Consider the following 20,310-nt stretch of genomic DNA (forward strand, 5'->3'; position numbering starts at 1 on the left):
CGATACATTTATTTTACTCATCGTCTGAAATCGTTCGATCTGTAATTATGACCATAAACTTCAAGTTCTCATTTAGACATTCTATTATTACGCATTTTGAAATTTAAGGTCACGTACTAAGGATTTTTCATAACATATCTCAATATAATGCGATACTGCACTGTGGCATATCGTAATATATAATTTAAAATCGAAATACTCGGATCTCTAAACTATGGGTTTCTTATTGTTTGTGCATTTCGAGTAAGCTAGGACCGGGAGTCTGGTTACAATAAGTGCTGAACAAAAGGAAAAAAACAAGATCCTAGAATACAACACGGAGAACATCGACCAAATCACACTCGATGGAGAAACTCTCGAATAGGTAGAAAATTTCACGTACACGCACAGCATCATCGATGAACAAGGAGGACCCGGTGCAGACGTACAGTTAATTAGTGGCAAAGCAACGGCAGCATTCCTACAGTTGAAGAACATATAGAACTCAAAACAACTGTCTGTCAACCAACATCAAAGTCACAACCTTCAGTACGAACGTCAACACAGTTCTACTGTACGCAGCTAAAACTTGCAGAACCACCACAACCATCATCAAGAGAGTACAAGTATTTACAAACAATTGTGTATGCAAGATACTCAGTGTCCATTGACTGGATACCATCAGCAACAGCCTACTGTGGGAGAGAACAAACCAGCTTCCAGTTGAAGAGGAAATTAGGAATAGACGTGGGTAGTGGATAGGACATAGATTTCGGAAGTCATCAAACTGCATCACGAGGCGAGTGCCCACTTAAAATGCTGAAGGGAAACGAAAAAGAGGAAGGCCGAAGAACACACCGCGTCTGGAATTGGAATCAGACATGAAAAGGATAAATGCCAAATGGAGGGGATTGCCTACAGTTACAAACCGTTTCACGATTATTATCCAATGTAATTTGATTACCAAACATCGAAATAATTTATATTGCCTAAAATAACTCTTTCTCATACATTATGAGCAGGGATAGACGGTGGCTAGAAGTGAAGTCCAGGACGCGCGTTTCATCGTGTTTGAAACTCATCACCTGGATGTACTTGCATCACAAAGTTGATTCTCATTGCAGGACCCGAACCCACTACTGTTCGCTTCAAAGCCGTTGCGTTATCCACTTAGGAACTGAGTTAAAACAGCTACTAGTTTGTGCAATTGTAGTCATAAACATCACTAGGATGACTCAAAAAACCTGTACCGAAGTGAATAAGTTATCACCCACTGAAAAAGCTTGTGATTTATTATAATTACGCATGGTTAATGTGTGAATATTTGACAAGCATTAGTATAAGCTTACAGGATGAATTCACACAGGCATTATTAGGAGTCTATTCAAGCCAACACTTTTTCGCTTGTAAAATTAGTAAGTAGTAAGTCTCCTTGTCGTAGGTTATTTTAGTGATATTTTTCCGTAAATCTATCAAAATAGGCTTACGGATTACTTTAATTCTGTTAATCCTCGATGCTACCAAGTAAACATTTTCGCCCCCTAGTTTTTAGAAATGATGTGACAGGAATCACATCTTCTCGTAACCAAGCAAGCTCTCCTACTACCAAGACGTTGGTGAGAGAAGACCGATCATTCCGCTAATGCTTAACAGCCAGTAATATGAAATGCGATCACTGGATCAAATCCGAAAGGTAAGAAAATAACTAATATCATCCACCAATCAGGTTTTTATCAACTATCTCTCTTAAACTCTCAGCTTGTAACGTTCTTCAGGCAAACAATATTCAAAACTTCTGCACCTAACCTGCACTCTCGCTATCACAGTACCCAGATTTATTTTACTGGGCTTGATGAAAGTTCCCATCTTTAATTCCCGATAGTCCCAATGTAATGTTTTTGTAACAAGACTGACGTTTGAGTTCATTGTGACATTGGATTTCGTATGTTGGGGATATTAGATTTCGAGCTGAGGTTTAAAGTTGTGTGACACGTTTAATATCTGACTGCCACTCTGCTTTCGACCACCAGATTGCCTTCACACCATACATTAACTGTTATTTATTGTCGACTAAATTTATTATTTTGTGTAAGTTAATTCAATATTTTACTGAGTTGTCTGCTCTCATGTTTTGGATTCGACTTTTATACACGTCTATGAAGCCTCATACAATGCTTCGCTCACTCAGTGTCCATACAATGTCATTTCAGGCTCCATGCAAGCTATCTCAGATCTGAGTCCCATCGGTGGAGATGTTTGTCTTAACTGAAATCCAGACATCACACTAGTACTAATGTAATTTCTTAAGAGCTGAAAAAATTGAATTTAACGGGATAGGGAGTTGCATAGTTTGTTGAATTCCGTGGTTTTGACATCACAAAGTAACCACTAAATCTCAGATTGACGATCTGAAGGTTAGAACCTCACCCTAGACCCTGAAAGTCTCAGGTTCGATCTCTGGTGAAGTACAGGATCTACGTTCTGAAGTCTCGTACTAGGACAAGACACGTGTTCTGTATTTCCTGGTTTTCACTGGCCCTCTAGTACCCTCTATAGGAATACAAACTCAACCTGTCTGCACTTTATGTAAATATGTCATCACGTCCTCATTCGTACCTTTTCTTTCTAGCATTAGTTTTTGGTTCTTTACTTTTCCGTTGATTTCTTGCTGTCCTGGTTATATGTGGCGACTGGGGTATATTTCAGATGTTTTGCTGTATCCGTCAGTAGTTGTTGGTTTGCAATCAATATGAATAGCAAGTTTTCAAGTATAGTTATGAGGACAAGAAATCACAACTTAGAAATATAGTTAAAAATATACAGTTAATAGGACTGAATAGATAGCACACCAAACACTAATAATTTGACACTTAAATTTGCTGGTATTGGCTAAATACCATTTAATATTACTAAAAGAAATTCACGAAACAACTGGATATCGCCTTTTTTGTGGAGTCTTATTTGCATGATCCCATATCAGATGTGTTCAATCTAATGAAATATTTATCATCTAGCAATCTTAACGCGTTGTGATGAACACTACTTACGTTTATCCTACGCTATTTATCTCTTAATAACTCCTGGATGTAATTATCTAAACTTATTTCACCCCTATTAGACTTGAACGGGACAAATATCACTATGCAGATATACACTTCTGAAAAGCGTGGCTCCGATACAACTGGAGACGGAACAGAAAAAGCTCCTCTAAAAACTATTCTTCAGGCCATCGCTAAGTTAGATGGGAAAATTGATGCGGATACGTGCATCTGGGTTGATGGTGTTGAAAATGAAATGTGGGATCCTGTATCTAAATCGAAACTAAAGAAGATGATCAAACAATATCATATTCAAGAAAGAAAACATGATAAGGTGCCAAAGAGAAAAGTTGTAAGTCTCGCTTGCAAGTAATGTAAGATTTACTTATTCCAGTATTGGTGGCTTCTACACAACCTATTATTTACACATAACTGCGTTATGTAGCCCCCATGTATTATCATTTGTGACCAACCTAGCCATAGTGACCACAGGATTTTAAATTCCTGTTGTCTGAGTAATTTGAAGCAATCAACTTAAAATCTAAGTAAATATGTGCATCATTTTGGTGCCGAAATCTCGCGATTGTACAAGACATCCATCATAATATGCGATTTCGAGATAAATGCTGCTTAAGGTCACTGATGACACCTTGAGTTTCCTTAATAACTAGTTACAGACTACTGTGTCGACAGTGTAGCAAAAATGATGACTATTATTTGTGTGTATAAAGACAGTCAAGATCTTACTGGATATTCTCTCCGAGTTCATCACTTCAGTAACTTGGTGCGAACCTGTGTGGACTAACAAACTGTTAGAATGCCACACAAGGGTAAGACACCAGTGGGATCCCATGTAAAACTTGTTACGTTTCTTTATCCATCCTGGTAATGCCAATCCTATCCTACATAGTTTGTCTATGTATTCACTCTTGACATACTGAAATATTTGTTGATGGATGTATTAAAAGCACAACTTCACTCAAACGTTCTGTTCATATTCATCGATCTTAGCAAATAATATTGCCTCTCAGTAGTAGTCAGTCTCCATAAAATGTTTGGATCAAAGCCGATTATATTAAGCTTGATGAGTGAATTACATGAAAATTAAGAAATATGCTGCTTAGAATAGTAATAAATCTACATTGCAAAGATGTTTAAAGGTCATATGAAAGTAAAGATATTTTTAAACGAACCTTTACAACCGTTTCTCACTATCCTGCTATTTATCTTAATATTCATTTAGTTGCTACACAAAGTTCACAATATATTTGTAAATATTAACCGCTTTGTTCCGTAGCATCTGTGGTAAAAAAAAACATAAAGCTAACTGTGGAAGCTGTTCTTCAGTGTCTCATGCGCTTCTGAATGTAGTCTATTGGTTGGAACACTGGATTGTCAATCAGTAGATAAAGGGTTTGAATTCAGCCCCACCTATCCTAGTAAAATCGATAGACCTCACAGAAATAATATAGCTCAAAGCCAAACACATAAACTTGTACTGTGTGTGAATTACAGTTGACATACATTTTTTGCTGTTCTTATTAGACTGTTGCATTTCTTTCTCAGCCACCTGCTGAAAACGGTAATCTTAGTGAAGCAGTGGATGTTCAACTGACATTGGACACAAAATTACCTGAAGCAAAACAATGTAAAATTCGTGATTTACAAACCTTATACGATCAACGTGTACGTGTGTACGGCTGGGTGCATCGAATACGTCGTCAGAGTAAAACTTTAATGTTCATTGTTCTTCGGGATGGTACTGGGTTCTTGCAATGTCTTTTTTCAAACAACCTGGTAAGTTTTGTACAATGATAAGCTTTCTATTTTTGAGTGAATGAAGTCAAGAAATAAGACGTTTACTAATGCATTTGCAACTGATTTCAAAGCATTTCCCTCAAGTTGTTCGATCATAGATCGGTATTGTATCATGTACCTAAGTCAGGAAGTATGGTGAATATGGAGGATTCACCTAGAGAAGTTGGAAAACCCTGATCCCAAATCAATGGTTCACATGGGCTCCAGGATCCCGAAGGAACAAATGATCTACGAACTTACTGTTGGTCACCGGCTACTATGGGACTACATCTCCTTATGTTACTCCACTGCCTTGTGGTTTAGACCTTAGAGTCAGAGACTCGGGGAGTGTACCCTAAGGAAACCACCTGCCCCGGCTTGGGTGCCTGGGCAGTATCACAGACCTCACACAAATCAATGATAACTACTACTGGCATTGTCATTGTGTGGTGCATATGTATTTGGTGCCACCTTGTACTAATGTTTCTGTGTTCAAATAAATACATACAGGAATTGCAAACTCTGTACACACCCTAGCCCAAAATTCAATGAATTCCTGGACTACTGTCATGTTTTGAGCTAACCATGTTAATGAGTTACATGATTTATTCAACTTCAATTGAATTCTCCCAGCAGTCAAATTTGGGATTTTCTAATCATGCTTAAACAGTGGTATTTAGTTTTCATGAGGTGATGACTTCCGCTTGTAATTATCCCTTCGAGTCTCTTCTTATTTTCTCCTTGAAGAGATTAAGTATAGGAAACTGCGATTTTCGATGTTTTCTAAGAACGAATTCATTTAAAAATAACCTGACGAGTGAAGAATTAATTATGCATGTTACCCCTTGTGGAGGAGCATAAGCCGCCCACCAGCATTCTCCATCAAACTCTGTCCTTTCCAGTTGCAATTAGTCCTTTTCATGTCTGATTCCAATTCCAGACGCGGTGTGTTCTTCGGCCTTCCTCTTTTTCGTTTCCCTTCAGCATTTTAAGTGGGCACTCGCCTCGTGATGCAGTTTGATGACTTCCGAAATCTATGTCCTATCCACTACCCACGTCTATTCCTAATTTCCTCTTCAACTGGAAGCTGGTTTGTTCTCTCCCACAGTAGGCTGTTGCTGATGGTATCCAGTCAATGGACACTGAGTATCTTGCATACACAATTGTTTGTAAATACTTGTACTCTCTTGATGATGGTTGTGGTGGTTCTGCAAGTTTTAGCTGCGTACAGTAGAACTGTGTTGACGTTCGTACTGAAGGTTGTGACTTTGATGTTGGTTGACAGACAGTTGTTTTGAGTTCTATATGTTCTTCAACTGTAGGAATGCTGCCGTTGCTTTGCCACTAATTAACTGTACGTCTGCACCGGGTCCTCCTTGTTCATCGATGATGCTGTGCGTGTACGTGAAATTTTCTACCTATTCGAGAGTTTCTCCATCGAGTGTGATTTGGTCGATGTTCTCCGTGTTGTATTCTAGGATCTTGTTTTTTTCCTTGTGTGTGTTGAGGCTTCTACCACACTGGTTGTACAGAGTTTCGATAGAGATCCGTTCCCTATGGTGATGCTTATTGAGGCACAGAACCTCTTGACACGTTGATGTTAGTGCTTACTTGATCCCTTTCCTACTGTCCTCCGTAGTAGTTCCTTCTCTTTTGAGTTGATCTTGTAAGGTGTGGCACGTGTTGTTGAGAGCTATTTTGAATTCGTTGAGTTTGTGAGTATCTCAAATTAAGGCTCTATTGAACCTTTGTAATGCTGTCTCTCTGGTTGTCCATTGCTTCTTTGGCTTCAGTCTCATCTTGGCAACCACCATGTGGTGATATGAAGCTATGTCAGCTCCTCTCCTGGTTCTCATACCTTCTATTGACCTTGTGAACCTTTTGTTGATGCAATTATGATCGATCTGGTTCTGTGTAGTGTGGTCCGTTGAGACCGATGTAGCTTTGTGTATGCGTTTGTGGGTGAATATTGTGACACATATCCGTTTTGTTGAGTGAACATAAGTTTGCGAATCTCTCACCATTCTCTTTCCTTTTTTCAGTCAACCCACATCGTCCCATGATATTTCGATACCCTTTGTTTAATGATTCTTTGACGATTCTGGGTCCATGAGATTTCCATCCTATAAGTGCATTTCGTGCTTCTTTGGACAGCATCAGAGCAACTCCCTGGGTGTGTGGAGCATTTTCCTCTTCTGAATGAAGTACAGCATCATCTCTCCCGAATTTATCTTTTTCTGTCAAGTTTGAACTCAATGTGTTTCACCTATTTCGAACACCGCTCATTTGTGTTTACTGATTTCTGTAGCTATTCCATTGATCCTCTCGATCTCCCACATTGTGCGGACATTCCATGTTCGTATATTAATTGTTGCTGTGGTTGTTAGATGTATCATCTGCCTCTTGACTTCCGAAAAATCTCGGCTTTCACCATAATGCGTCATAATTCTTCTGAAAGAAGATCATTCAGCTCAAAGCGCAGAACTTAAATGGTTTAGTTTGTTTATTCTGGTTAGTAGTTTTTTAGCAGTGTTGTTTTTAGGATGGTGTTGCTGACCCCACTCAAACTTCCTCTAGCGGCGCTTGGGACCAACATTAACCCTAGAAGAGCTACAGGCGCAGCTAGTGAAAACAGTCAGGATATATACAGTCGAAGACTGGTCATCCAGGAAAGGCGAAACACCGACACAAAGTAGCGACACTTTGGTTTACGTCAGTCTTATTGAATAAAAACTGTTATCTCTTACTAAATAAAATGATCAGTTTTGTTTTCATCCTAAACAGTATCTGTCATGAAAATCTGGTTTAATAAGAGGGTCTAGAAAAAAAAAGATTAAAAGCGTTCTCCGTTAGGTCACATCAAGCATACTTGATATATTTGCTGGATGAAACCTTATGCAATAATATTGTGCTAAACAACAGCCAAAGTATTTTTTGCGAGAAGTATTATAAGTCAGTCAAAGTGTGGGACCTCGAACAGTTGCAACTTAATAATTTTCACAAACGAGTAATTTATTATAGTGGGTTTCAACTTGACATTTCTACGGTCAATCAAGGATCACAGTCGACAATGCATTATCTTTAAACCTTTGACGTCGTCTACTGTTAATAATTGTCTTACAAATACATACTAGTGTCGGGCACCAATGCTGGTTGTTCAATAATTTATGTCCATGCCATTAGTATGAGATCATATTACTCGCTTAGATTTCTTCAGCAATCACCTTACGAGGACTGATACAACTTTTAGTCAAACATATTATTTATTGAAACATAAACATTGGTACAATGAGGCACTATATATATATATATATATACATATATATATATATATATATGCGCCACTCTTCATCATTCGATTTGTGTGAGGTCTGTGATACTGCCCAGGCACCCAAGCCGGGGCAGGTGGTTTCCTTAGGGTACACTCCCCGAGTCTCTGACTCTAAGGTCTAAACCACAAGGCAGTGGAGTAACATAAGGAGATGTAGTCCCATAGTAGCCGGTGACCAACAGTAAGTTCGTAGATCATTTGTTCCTTCGGGATCCTGGAGCCCATGTGAACCATTGATTTGGGATCAGGGTTTTCCAACTTCTTTAGGTGAATCCTCCGTGTTCACCCACCTGACCAAATTGCCGGGCATACAGATTGATTCGTAGATTAATTTACTCTATCAATAATTAGCCTATAGTTTTTTTAATCGCTTTCAATTCGACTACATACAATTTATTTTTTTTCATGCCATACTACTTTTTAAGTGTTTAACTCAAGATGCAATCACGCTATCACCAGAATCTACTGTCGAAGTTTATGGAATGGTAAAACAATTGCCATCTGGTAAGTCAGCTCCTGGTGGCATAGAATTAGTTGCTGATTGTTGGACGATGATTGGTAAAGCGCCAGCTGGTGGTATCGACTCTGTATTAACTGTGGAAAGTGATATAGACACTCAGTTGGACAACAGACATTTGGTTATTCGAGGAGAAAATGTAAGTGGTGTTTAATAATCTTTTTAGTTCCCTCAAAGTTTCTGTTTTTGTGTGAACATAATCACCATCCATAATTATATTTTAAATGAAACGTCAACAATGTAAATCTTTGAACATCGTATTGCTCTCTCTCATTCGATCTCCCGAATTCTTTTACACCATTTTCATCAGTATCTTCATTGTCTTTCGTTTTTGCCATTCTTTTTCCAGCTATCAATCCTTTTCCATTTTAATTTTAAATGTTACAGCCTTAACCGATGTATAGTATTGTCATTTTAAATCCTTTGTATATTTTTCCCTCAGATGAGGAAAAGAACAACCTTTAGTTCTTAATCTGTAAGGATGATCCCGTTGTTTATATTCTTGACTGGATTTTGATCAGTTCTAGTTGGTATATCTGCATTCTGTAATTATTGTCTCGATATATAGCCATTCTGCTACAAATTTTTTATAGAAGAGGTGGATTGTGGTCAGCATTTGGATATAAGACACTCGTTTTTATCCTATTTTAGATTCGTCAGTTGGGTATACTGGTATCCTAATGTTAATGTTTATGTCCTACCTAGACGATCCTGAGTCACTAACTGGTTGAAAGTTGAATGCTAACACCGATTATGAATGCTTACTCATTCTTTTTAAAACAATGTATGCCATTCGAACTGGCTTCCTTCAACGTTCGTACTCTAATACGGATCAGACAACAGATAGGGTTGGCTATGTCTCTAAAAAGCCCTAGTATCGATATCTGTTGTCTTCCCGAGACCCGTATTCAAGAATCTAGTGAAATACTACAAATTCGCTCTCCATCTGTGACCTCTGACGACTGATCCACCTAATGAGGCAGAAGTCCGCAAGGAACTCTAACTCTTAAAGCGCCAGAAATCACCAGACCCATATGACTTAACCCCGGCCTTTTTAAAGATGGTGACTTTCTGGTTATGGAACTAATTGAGTTATTTACAATGGTCCGGCAATTAGAGAGTGTCTCAACACAATAGAACGAGTCGATAGTTGCTCTTATATTTAAAAAGGGGTTCACGTCGTTTCTATCAAGGAACCAGTCTATTTCTGATTGCGTCCAAACTATTGGCTGCCGTCATACTTCGTAGATTGTTCAAAATACGAGAAAGATTGGCTCGCGAAGAGCAGGCTGGTTTTGGCCGAGGATGTATTGATCATATCTCCACCAAATGTTAGAACACTGACATACTTATTCCAAGTCAACAATCGTTATGTTTCTTGACATCATGGCCACTTTCGACTCGTTGAACAGGACTGTTCTCTGAGATTGTCTATTGAAGGAGGGTGTTCCTGAGAAGTTGATTAACATCTTGAGTGATCGCTCGTTAGACGTTAGTTCAGGAATTAACGCCCGAATAATGTGCATTCTTTTCAATTAGTATTGCCGGTAATCATGGTGTCACTGATTGTACTTTCTTGTAAATTATACACCAAAAGGTCATAAATGTTTTACAAACGCGCCTAAATAGGTTATGCGACTAATAGACAATTGGTGTTAAAACAAACAAAAAACAGATAGCTTGTTGATATATCTAGATGGCAGGATCAGCTATCCCATATATTCAAGTAGGCCACCTATATTCGAGAGGGAGAGTGATTTCTCATCACCCTCGACCGTACAAGGGTATTTGGGGTCAGTAAAAGTAAAGAATCATAAGACGCATCTCTAAAAATAACCAATGAGATTAAGGAATAAAGTCAGAAATAACATTTAATATTTGATGTTTGTAAAAACGGATTACAAACGCGAATAGATCTATGGTGTTAATGTCGATTATTCTTATTTTATAAACTGTTTATATTTTGTATATATTTTTTATTTTGATACTTCATTTTCAATTTAGACATCGAAAGTGCTCAGGCTCATCAGCGTTGCTTTGGAAGCTTTCCGTGCACATTACCTAGATCGTGGTTATGTGGAGGTTAGTTTTGCTACAAAAGTAGTCTCGTTTCGTATACCCTTAGCCAAAAATTGTTTTATCTAAATATATATGAAGATCAGTTTAATTTTTATAGTCGGTTTACTTCATGAACCGTTATATTCACCAGAGAAGAATGATTGAAGAACCTGGAAGCACTAAATATTTGCGTTGTTTTAGTATTGTACTCCCGTTTATATATACAACTTAGATAATATATATTGTAAAAGGTTTCTTGATATACATCTGATAAACAAAGTTACTAAACGATGTTATCACTTATTCATAGCTCTCATATCCATCATTTTTCAATGATGCATTAATAGTTATTATTATTGTAAGCTCGATTAGTGTTTGATATTTTGTTGACCACCTGCTTCGGTTTGGGCATCCGGGCAGTATCACAGCCCACACACACACAAATATGGTGTGGCGCATATATATTTGGCGCCCTCTTGTACCGATATTTATGTGTTGAAATAAATAATAAATTTTGTTGACCATCAAAATAACACTGATAATCTTCACAGTCTAATCAGTCATATTTTTCCTACTGGTCTCAAGTACTTTGTTCTACTAAACCCTCATACTTACTGTTCTTAATCTGCAATGAAGCCGTAAGTAACATCACTCTCCTTTGGCAATTTTCATTTGCGTCGTTCAACACGACAGCCATGATTGTTACCTCCAAGTTTTTCAGATCAAAATGCCCCTCGTAAGAACTTGGTTATATATATTTATATATACTATTCCATTATAACTAGGTCATATACTAGTCCATTCAAAATAAACTTCTGAATAATTTGTTTCTTTTGTTTTTTTTCTAGGTTTTACCGCCGACATTTGTTCAAACTCAAGTCGAAGGCAGTTCTACATTGTTTTCTTTGAATTACTTTGGTGAGAATGCATTCATGTCTCAGTCGTCTCAGTTGTATTTAGAAACATGTATACCTGCCGTAGGTGACTGCTACTGCATAACCCGTAGCTATCGAGCTGAAAAAGTACGTTTTTACCAACAATCTTTGTTTTCTATTTTGCCACTAATTTGGTGTTGTAGATTCCCATTTGAACACTGTTGGTTGTGCACAGTATTCAGAGCTCGTGAATTTGTTCGCGCTTGCGCAGTTTGTATTGAAAATATATCCCCCGAACTAACGAACCTTGCTCAACTATCAACTTTTTTACCTGAGGGGAATAGAATAAATTTCACTTAGTGATAAGGTCAGGTTAACGGTTGTCCACACATAGTCTAAGTAAACCATTCCTGTTTTAATCAATACAGCAGAAGAGATGCCCCATAGAAATACAGACGGCTAAATCATAAGGTCCTGGTATGGTTAGTGATCGATCGATATTCTCTTAGGATGTTATCTAGTGAACCCCCTCACATGCATTAATTATGTGCTAAAGGGAATTGTTCTTTCTCGATTTGCTACTCATTAAATTGTTGGAGTAAGAACGCAAGATCACTACGTGTATGATTGTCTGGTTTCATATTGGGTCGAGCCTGTTTAAAAGTTATACTCCATCCAGTGACATTTATGGCTTCATCTTTGTTGAGTCAATAGTGACCAATAGTATCGGAGCTGCATGTCTATCAATGACGGGGCGGGGAGCCTTGAGATTCATTGAAGCCTTACGTTGTTCTGGACAATCATTACCAGAAATAGCATCTTGTGTTTTATTATTGCAGACTATGAACAATTGTCTGCAATTAAATGTACGCATTTTGGTTGTTTATAATAACCATGGGTTAATTGAACATGTATGGTGTTTCTTTTAGCAGCTACTAAACTCCGATTACCTTGAATACAACTTGAAATAGCACCCATTTTAGCGCAAACGCAATGGTAGAAAATGTTTAAACTCTCGTATAGATTAATATTACCATATGTCAGGCGTCAACATAATTTGATATAGTGGCAGGCGGAAATTTATAATTATCACAAGATGAAACGACGAATTCGCTTACATTATTGAATTAAGCTGTTTTGGCCACTTTTGGACACCGACCAACCAAAACGTTGGCATACCATATCTCCATGATTTTACTCATTATTGCTTCCTTACATAACTTTACTTCATTTAACTCCTCTATTACCTTTAATTATTGTAACAAAACATTTTAATTATCTTACTCCATTCATATTATGATCGTTTGTTAACTTCTTAATTTAACAAGGTTTTTTATTCATCCATACTATCTCTCATTGTTATTATCCATATTACGTAATCCAGCATTATTGCCTTTCTATTATATTATCATATTTAATCATTGTTCCCATATCCTCTAGGGATTGTGATTCTTGAGTTAAATGTTCAAGTACCATTTCGTGTCACACAGTTTCTGCTAGTGTTTTCAAGGAACGCACTATTCGTTGCTAACTATTCCGACTATTCTGTTTTACCCTCCAGTTTGTTGCTGCCTGTCGATAAATTCGCTCAGATACTGAGACGTTCGTATTTGTATACGTATACCCGAACACCGATTACCACGACGTGCAATGCTAACCGGTGTTGGAGATGGTTGGAAGAAGGTTAGGGGCGGCCAAACCAAAACGTGGCATCAGTGCTTGAAGTCACTAACTTCTAGTTTGAGCCATGTTGGTAGATGCAGACTACTTGGTTGGGGTCCTCGTGACTATCGTAACCAATGGTTGGAGACTCTTGGTGACATGGCTCAGAATCGGTCACAATGGCGTCGGTGTATACACTCTCTGTCTTCTCTTAAACTAAGAGATTAAAATCGCTTCATATCTTTCTTTCTACGAACTAATTCTTTCTTCCTGTACTATATCCTTATTGCAATCTTTCTTTTATATATTACCACCTCTGAATTAACCACTTATATGAATCCGGTGTCCATCTTGTGTTAATGAGGTATGGCAACTTGGACCGATGCATATATGTGCCTGGTCCTACGTTGTGGCTGACTGACTCTAACGCTTCCCAAGTGCCGTCGTTAAAACTCGATTATACAAGTTCTACTGATATGGTGTGCTTCACTTCATTATCACTGAGCCACAAGAGAATCTTGGCTAAATAGTCATCCGATAAATATGCTTCTAGAAATTTCCGCATTATTAGTTTACTACTATTCAAAAATTAGACGATACTTAATGATGATTTCCTGAGAACTATTGGTGTATATTTGATACCTAAAACTTCTACACATTAGTTAGGAGCTTATTGTAGTTACTGATACGCTCTACGTCTATCCCATCTCTATCACCAACTAACGGACCGCTCTCTTCTATTACTGCATGTATATATAATTTCGTTGTAAGTGTATGACTAGTTCAATTTTCTTTTGATATTTTCAGAGTAGAACTCGACGCCATTTATCTGAGTATAATCACGTTGAAGCGGAATGTCCATTTATTGATTTGAACGGTTTATTAGAACGGATTGAAGATTTAGTTGTTGATGTTTGTGATCGCATCATGAAAAAATCCGGTGATCTGTTATTAGATGTGAACCCAGTTAGTTTTACTGTTGATAACACTGATGATAGTAATTTTATATTATGAGTTTTTGTTTTTATTGTTCGCTTCAAAATAATTCTGTTTTTTCTTCAGTTTTCTAATATTATAGAACTAGATATTTGCGGAGATAGTTCATTTCAAAGGTAAATTACATCACTGACTGGTGAATACAACCTACAAATTGAATCAACATTCACAAAACCCTTTTAACTAGATGATAATAGTTGGCTTGCTGGTGACTAACTTGGAGATATTTCTGAAATTCTAGTTCTAAGTCGTGACTGGTGGAGTTCAAACAAGTTGGGAGTAAAAGGAGTCATCAATAACAATTTTGGATAATCGTTGTACCCCAAACTGGAGGACACTGAAACTGTACTATTAAATGCTTCTACCCAGTGGTTCTAATCGTTGAGCTTTTCTCGTGATGGTGTCCTGAGTTCCGAATACTGAGGAGTCCCATACTGGGATAAAACATTTCTCAATGGCGTCCCAACCGAGACTGTTCTGTAGCGAATACAACCAACAAACTAAGCCAGTCTCCATAAAACTCTTCCAACTAAGTTAGGAAAAAATAATTGAAAATATTTCAACTGTGTTCACACTTACAACCTACTAGGAGTAGGATGTTCAGACTACTTCATCGTTTAATTATATAACTAGTATGTATGTAAACTTGGTTGAGTTGATGAGTATTGCTGCATTCTTAAATTGGTACATATTAGTTTTTGGATGTCCATAACTCATAAGCAAATATTCCATGATATCATTCTTCTCCTGTGATTGATTCAAAATTATACTTTTTTGTCATGATTATAGTTACACACTTTGCTTTTTCATATTTGGACAGATTGTTTGTTTGATATCATTTGAAATACGAATTTTTACAGTAAGTACCCGCGACCCCACCAAAGGTTGAATCCACAATAATCAATAAATAAATCATGGCGAGAGCGTCAATTTTAGACATTAAGCGAGTGTGTGGTCAGTATCACTAACTGACTGAATTTGGAAACGTGCACTATTAAGTGTGCCAGATTAACGACATTGTTAGTTTTATACAGCTTAAATTGTTCATACATTGTTCATGTTCACAATGATCAGATTTACATTTTCTTATTTCGGTTGATTCTCTTTTTCAGCAATTTAAAATACCTAAAAGTCCTTTTAAACGACTTAAGTACGAAGATGCAATTGTTCATTTAAATAATTTAGGTATTACAAAAGAAGATCTTACACCTTTTCAATATGGTGATGACATTCCTGAGGCTCCTGAACGTCGACTTGTGGACACAATTGGCGAACCAGTTCTGTTAACTAATTTTCCTGCTGGATTAAAAGTTTTCTATATGTTGCGAACTAAAGGTGATCAACGTCTGACTGACTCGGTAAGTAGTTCTTTGTAATTCAAAAATCCCTTTCTTGTTCAATCGGCTTTCAAATAAGCCTTGCATTTTTCATATTTAATTGGTTATGATGCTAAGGTGAGTAAAAAATAACTTATTTGAAACGGTATTTGCCTTCATTTGCATTACTGCTTTTTAATCTATCATCAATACGTATATTTTCAGTTGAATGAATAAATTCAATAGATTCTTACACCATACTTTCACATGGTCCGTCAGAAAATAGTAATTAGTAGAACACAAAAATAACCTCGAACAGTAATCAAATACTTACATGACGAGAAGTAAAGTCTTTATGGATTGGTAGCTAAACAAAGATCGACAACACCATAGTCAGAATGAATCACAGTAGCGTTTAAAGATAAAACATTTTTGGTCACTTTTTATTTATAGACAATAGTTAGTTTGACGTCATAAATGGACATCTGCTATGAAAGTCTAGAGTGTACTGAACAACTGTTTCGTTCTAGTCTACAAATCTTTGCACTCACACAGAATTGGACCGTGCACCATCTTCACATCCACATCACATGGGAACACAATACCTTTAAATTATTTAGTCATAATGTCTAATACTGCATAATTTCATTGAATCAATTTGTAACATCGTCTTCAATAAAGTACTGTCACACACTGTCAGTTTGATTGATTTAATAGACTGTCAGTAGTGTACACACTATTTAAGGAGTCCAAACCAGAATAATTATGTTAAATAAGTTACATCTTTTGGCTTCATTGATTTCAACATCACTGTGTCTGTTAATTTCGCAGGTTGATCTGCTTGTCCCAGGCGTTGGTGAATTAGTCGGTGGATCAATGCGTTTGGATAATATTGATGATCTTCTCAAAGGATATCAGTTAGAGGGAATAGATTCAACTCCTTATTACTGGTATACAGATCAGGTAGTTTGTTGAATATAATGCGTTTAGTGTATGAACAAAATCCATTTTTTGTATCTCTTAACTATAGTATGTTGTTACTGTATTCCCTTTGTTTAGTTTGTTGATTATTAGAGGATAAACGATAATATATTTCGGTATACTTTGCGTTAGATTATCGTGATCAATCATCAGAAAAGTGTTGAATCAAAGTTTCTATTCTTTTTCCGTTCAAACAATTGTGAACACTATATAGAACTTGACGCAAATATGAGTCAGCCCAAATTGTCACACTCCACATCATCACAGTTAACAGGATAGAAATGAAAGAAGCTGAAATCATTGTGTCTTAGAACTTAGAAAACATTCAATGAATTAAGAGAACGATTGTATAAAATGATTAAAGGTTTGAAGAAAAGTAAAGAACAAACACATCTAAACCATGTACCTTCTTCATTGATTGGTGACATCTTTTGGCTAGGTTACCTTTAATTTTCTTCTGATTCACTCCTTATACTAATCGTCATTTCAATCCCAATGGACTTGCCTGGTTGACATAGCTTAATTCCACATTTGGGTCAATAGATATGACTGTAATAGAGCGTCGATCAATATATTTGTGTTGCAAAACCCGTAATAGATATTTAATCATTACCGTTAACTATCAGGTAAATACCTGTATGACTTTCTCAGGGTTTGCTACTCCCTAAATATATAATATATAAAAAACATTTTAGAAACTGTTGTAGTCAAACTGTTTTATGGTTTTCCCTAAATGATTTTATATACCCTTGTAAACTGTGATGACCTTTGGTCTGAATCAGAATTAGTATGGTCAACTCACAGTCTCTATCTTATATGTCTATTAATGTTTGATCACCTCTAGAATTTACCTATCCTAGTCATATCGCCGTCTATGTTCTTTTTTCAACTTAGTTACTGCTTTCTCATGTTCACTCAAAAGTAGTGAATTAGCTTTATCAAAGATGGGTGCTTCCTCCAGAGATATTATGGTGAAAATTAGCCGTTTAGTGTTTCATAACGTTATACTTCCAAATATTTATTTTGTATGTAAAATGCTTTATAGCGTTTACTGTCATTAACATTTTGTTTGTTTGTATTTCTCACCTTTAGCGCAAATTTGGAACTTGTTCACATGGTGGCTATGGATTAGGTTTTGAACGATTTTGTACTTGGCTTTTAGGCAAAGATCATATACGAGATGTTTGCCTATATCCTCGTTTCATGGGTCGATGTCGACCATGAGTAATAGTTTCACCATAACTCCTATATCTTAGTATGGATGTACTCTGTTTTTGTTCTTACATAATCAGTACGAAATTTTTTCATATACATAAATATTTGTCAACACCTTCAATGTTCGATAAGATAATTCACAGTTTGTTGCATTTTTTTTCCCAACGAATGATAAATATATATCATACCATTACTGAGGTTTAACTTGACAATTTCAAATATATTGAGCATCTGAATGAATTTTTTATTCTTATGAAAGTGATAATATATTTATAATATCTGAATGAGTAGAAGATTGAATTTCATAAGTTTTAGGGCTCAGTGTACGTCACTTCTTCTCTGTATTAATTAGTCCTTAATAGTAGTCAATGCGTACCATTAATGATTGAGATTGTCAAAAAATAACAGAAATGCCTATTGCAGTTATTTTGTGAGAATGTGCTGATGTGATTTTTTTTTAACGTTTTCCAACGCATGATGTTTGTAACATCAAGGAAATTGATTCTCATTTTGATATTCGAGCTTTTTCATTGTTTAAGGGTAAATAACAACAAATATGTGTTTAATTTTAACTTTTTCCTATTTGAAATGACAGCCGTTGCATAATAGTCAAAGACATCCTCGCTGCACATAATTCGGAGTCATTTATCACCAAACGTTTTTTGGCAAAAATATTTGTACAGTTTTCTTAGGCATATACCTAAATCAACAGAGAAGACCATTTTAATCTATATTCTTTCTGTGCATGAAAAACCCGCCACAGTTAACTACATTACTGAACAAACAAATAGTTTAATAGATGGAGTAACAACAGTGTCAAGGTAAATAGTCGTGAACTGTACACTTCTACACATAAAATATTTTACGCTAACCTCATGACTAGTTATTTGGTGCTAGATAGGCAAACCCCGGTTAAATATCTGTCAATGCTTCTTACTAATTCCCAGAGATAGATTAAACGTATTTCACTGTTTCGGTCTTCCGAATTTTGTAATATAGTATTCAAGAGAAAGCAGTCATCTGCGAATTTTTGTAAACGATCTATCATATTCACGCGAATTAGTCTATTATTAAGAAATACATCGTCTTGCACGTGATAATACCGAGGCAAAATATTAATGCACCTTATTATAAATTCACGCTCTTTGTTCAGTTATTCATCTAACATGGCGTCTAATTATTACAGGTGACCAATAAAATCAAGCTTGTTACGTTTGTGAATGTTCCTTTCATCTCTGAATGTGAGGTATTATTGAACGAAGATACATGTTTATAATATCAGGAAAGTTAGGTCGCTGAAACAAAACAATTCGTTAGTCGAATTGAACAGCTTAAACTTCAGGTGAAAATAATTTTACGATATCCATGAAAATTTTCACTACTGTTTACTTTTCGGCTACATAACTAGCATATCAGCAGGATTCTCTTGTAAATCACCTCATGATAATATGTTATGATCAGATAGGAAGTTATTGTGAACTAACGAAATTTTTTGTTAACCAAGATGAAGAACTACTAGGTACTCAAGGCAGACCACAGTGATTTGTTTTGGCCCAACTAACTGTATGCTGCGGCGAAGTTAAATAGCAACACTATTGGAACACTTCATCTCTACAAGTTCTTCCTTATCTACTGTCTTTGCACTCGCCCTGAGAAATTTGATTCGGTTACTTTTGCCTACCTCTAATGAAAACTACATTGGCTTCGATAGTTTCCAAATAATTCTCGAGTCGTTCAGCTGTTAATGATTTTTATACATCTATGTAATGCTAGATTTGAAGCCTTATTTTTTTCTAAACTCTCACTGATTGCGGTATACATCAGCATGAAAACGAATGTCATTTAATTTCTTTCATCCTTCTAATTATTATTCACATCTAATTAGTGACGTTTAGAGTAAATTCTCAGTAAAATAGATTTTAGAATTATCAATCAGAATCATAAACCAGGAAAAAACAGACGGTAAAACAAATCCCTTTGATTTCACTTAGGTTACATTTGTCTAATATCACACTGAGTTACAGTACAACGCTAATTAATCACTGTGGTACAAGTGATCGTTAGAATGAAAAAGCAGATATAGTTAATACAGTAGACGAGTTTGTTTACTTCTGTTTCAATATGTGCACGTTATTTATACATTATGAATCAACAAACTTTAACTTTGGATCATGTTCATGTTATGAGGATTTGTATTCATCTCTTCCAGTCGTAAACAACATAAGATGCAACTCAGATGTCTATTGATTTAAGTCGCTGTTACATTTCACATTACAACACATCAATAAAATTAATACAGATAAATAATAGCGTCCTTAAACGAATAGTAGGGAATCCATTTTCGTAAATTTAAAATATGTTCATTGAACAAGCTGAAGAACGTTCTGGTGCTTGGAACCGCGAGTGTGAGCATTAACACAACAGTATATATATCCGGCTGATAAGTCCCACCTTACGAAAAGTATTCATCATAGACCCTTCTGTTAGATATTTTCAGTGTGTACTTGCATATTACTTTCTGGCAAAATCTCACTCTTGTAATGTG

The 20,310-nt window shown here is 36.3% G+C and overlaps 1 protein-coding gene across 2 annotated transcripts; it reads left to right on the plus strand.

The window, feature by feature from the left end:
* The first annotated feature begins 1,840 nt into the window (after positions 1-1,840).
* On the plus strand, positions 1,841-19,711 carry MS3_00009590 (uncharacterized protein). 2 transcript variants are annotated; one of them, XM_051217976.1, is made up of 10 exons: positions 1,841-2,067; positions 3,098-3,369; positions 4,584-4,814; positions 8,571-8,801; positions 10,667-10,744; positions 11,569-11,742; positions 14,065-14,223; positions 15,366-15,611; positions 16,401-16,532; positions 17,643-19,711. In XM_051217976.1, the coding sequence occupies exons 2-10, from the start codon at positions 3,121-3,123 to the stop codon at positions 17,772-17,774; spliced, it is 1,632 nt and encodes a 543-aa protein (XP_051064412.1). In that variant the 5' UTR covers positions 1,841-2,067; positions 3,098-3,120; the 3' UTR covers positions 17,775-19,711. The 2 variants fall into 2 exon arrangements, with proteins under 2 accessions (XP_051064412.1, XP_051064411.1); XM_051217977.1 differs by lacking the exons at positions 8,571-8,801; positions 10,667-10,744; positions 11,569-11,742; ... (2 more) ...; positions 16,401-16,532; positions 17,643-19,711 and having other exon boundaries at positions 4,563-5,128.
* The last annotated feature ends 599 nt before the right edge of the window (positions 19,712-20,310 follow it).

This window comes from Schistosoma haematobium, chromosome 7 (assembly GCF_000699445.3).
Source record: "Schistosoma haematobium chromosome 7, whole genome shotgun sequence".
NCBI classification, from domain to species: domain Eukaryota; kingdom Metazoa; phylum Platyhelminthes; class Trematoda; order Strigeidida; family Schistosomatidae; genus Schistosoma; species Schistosoma haematobium.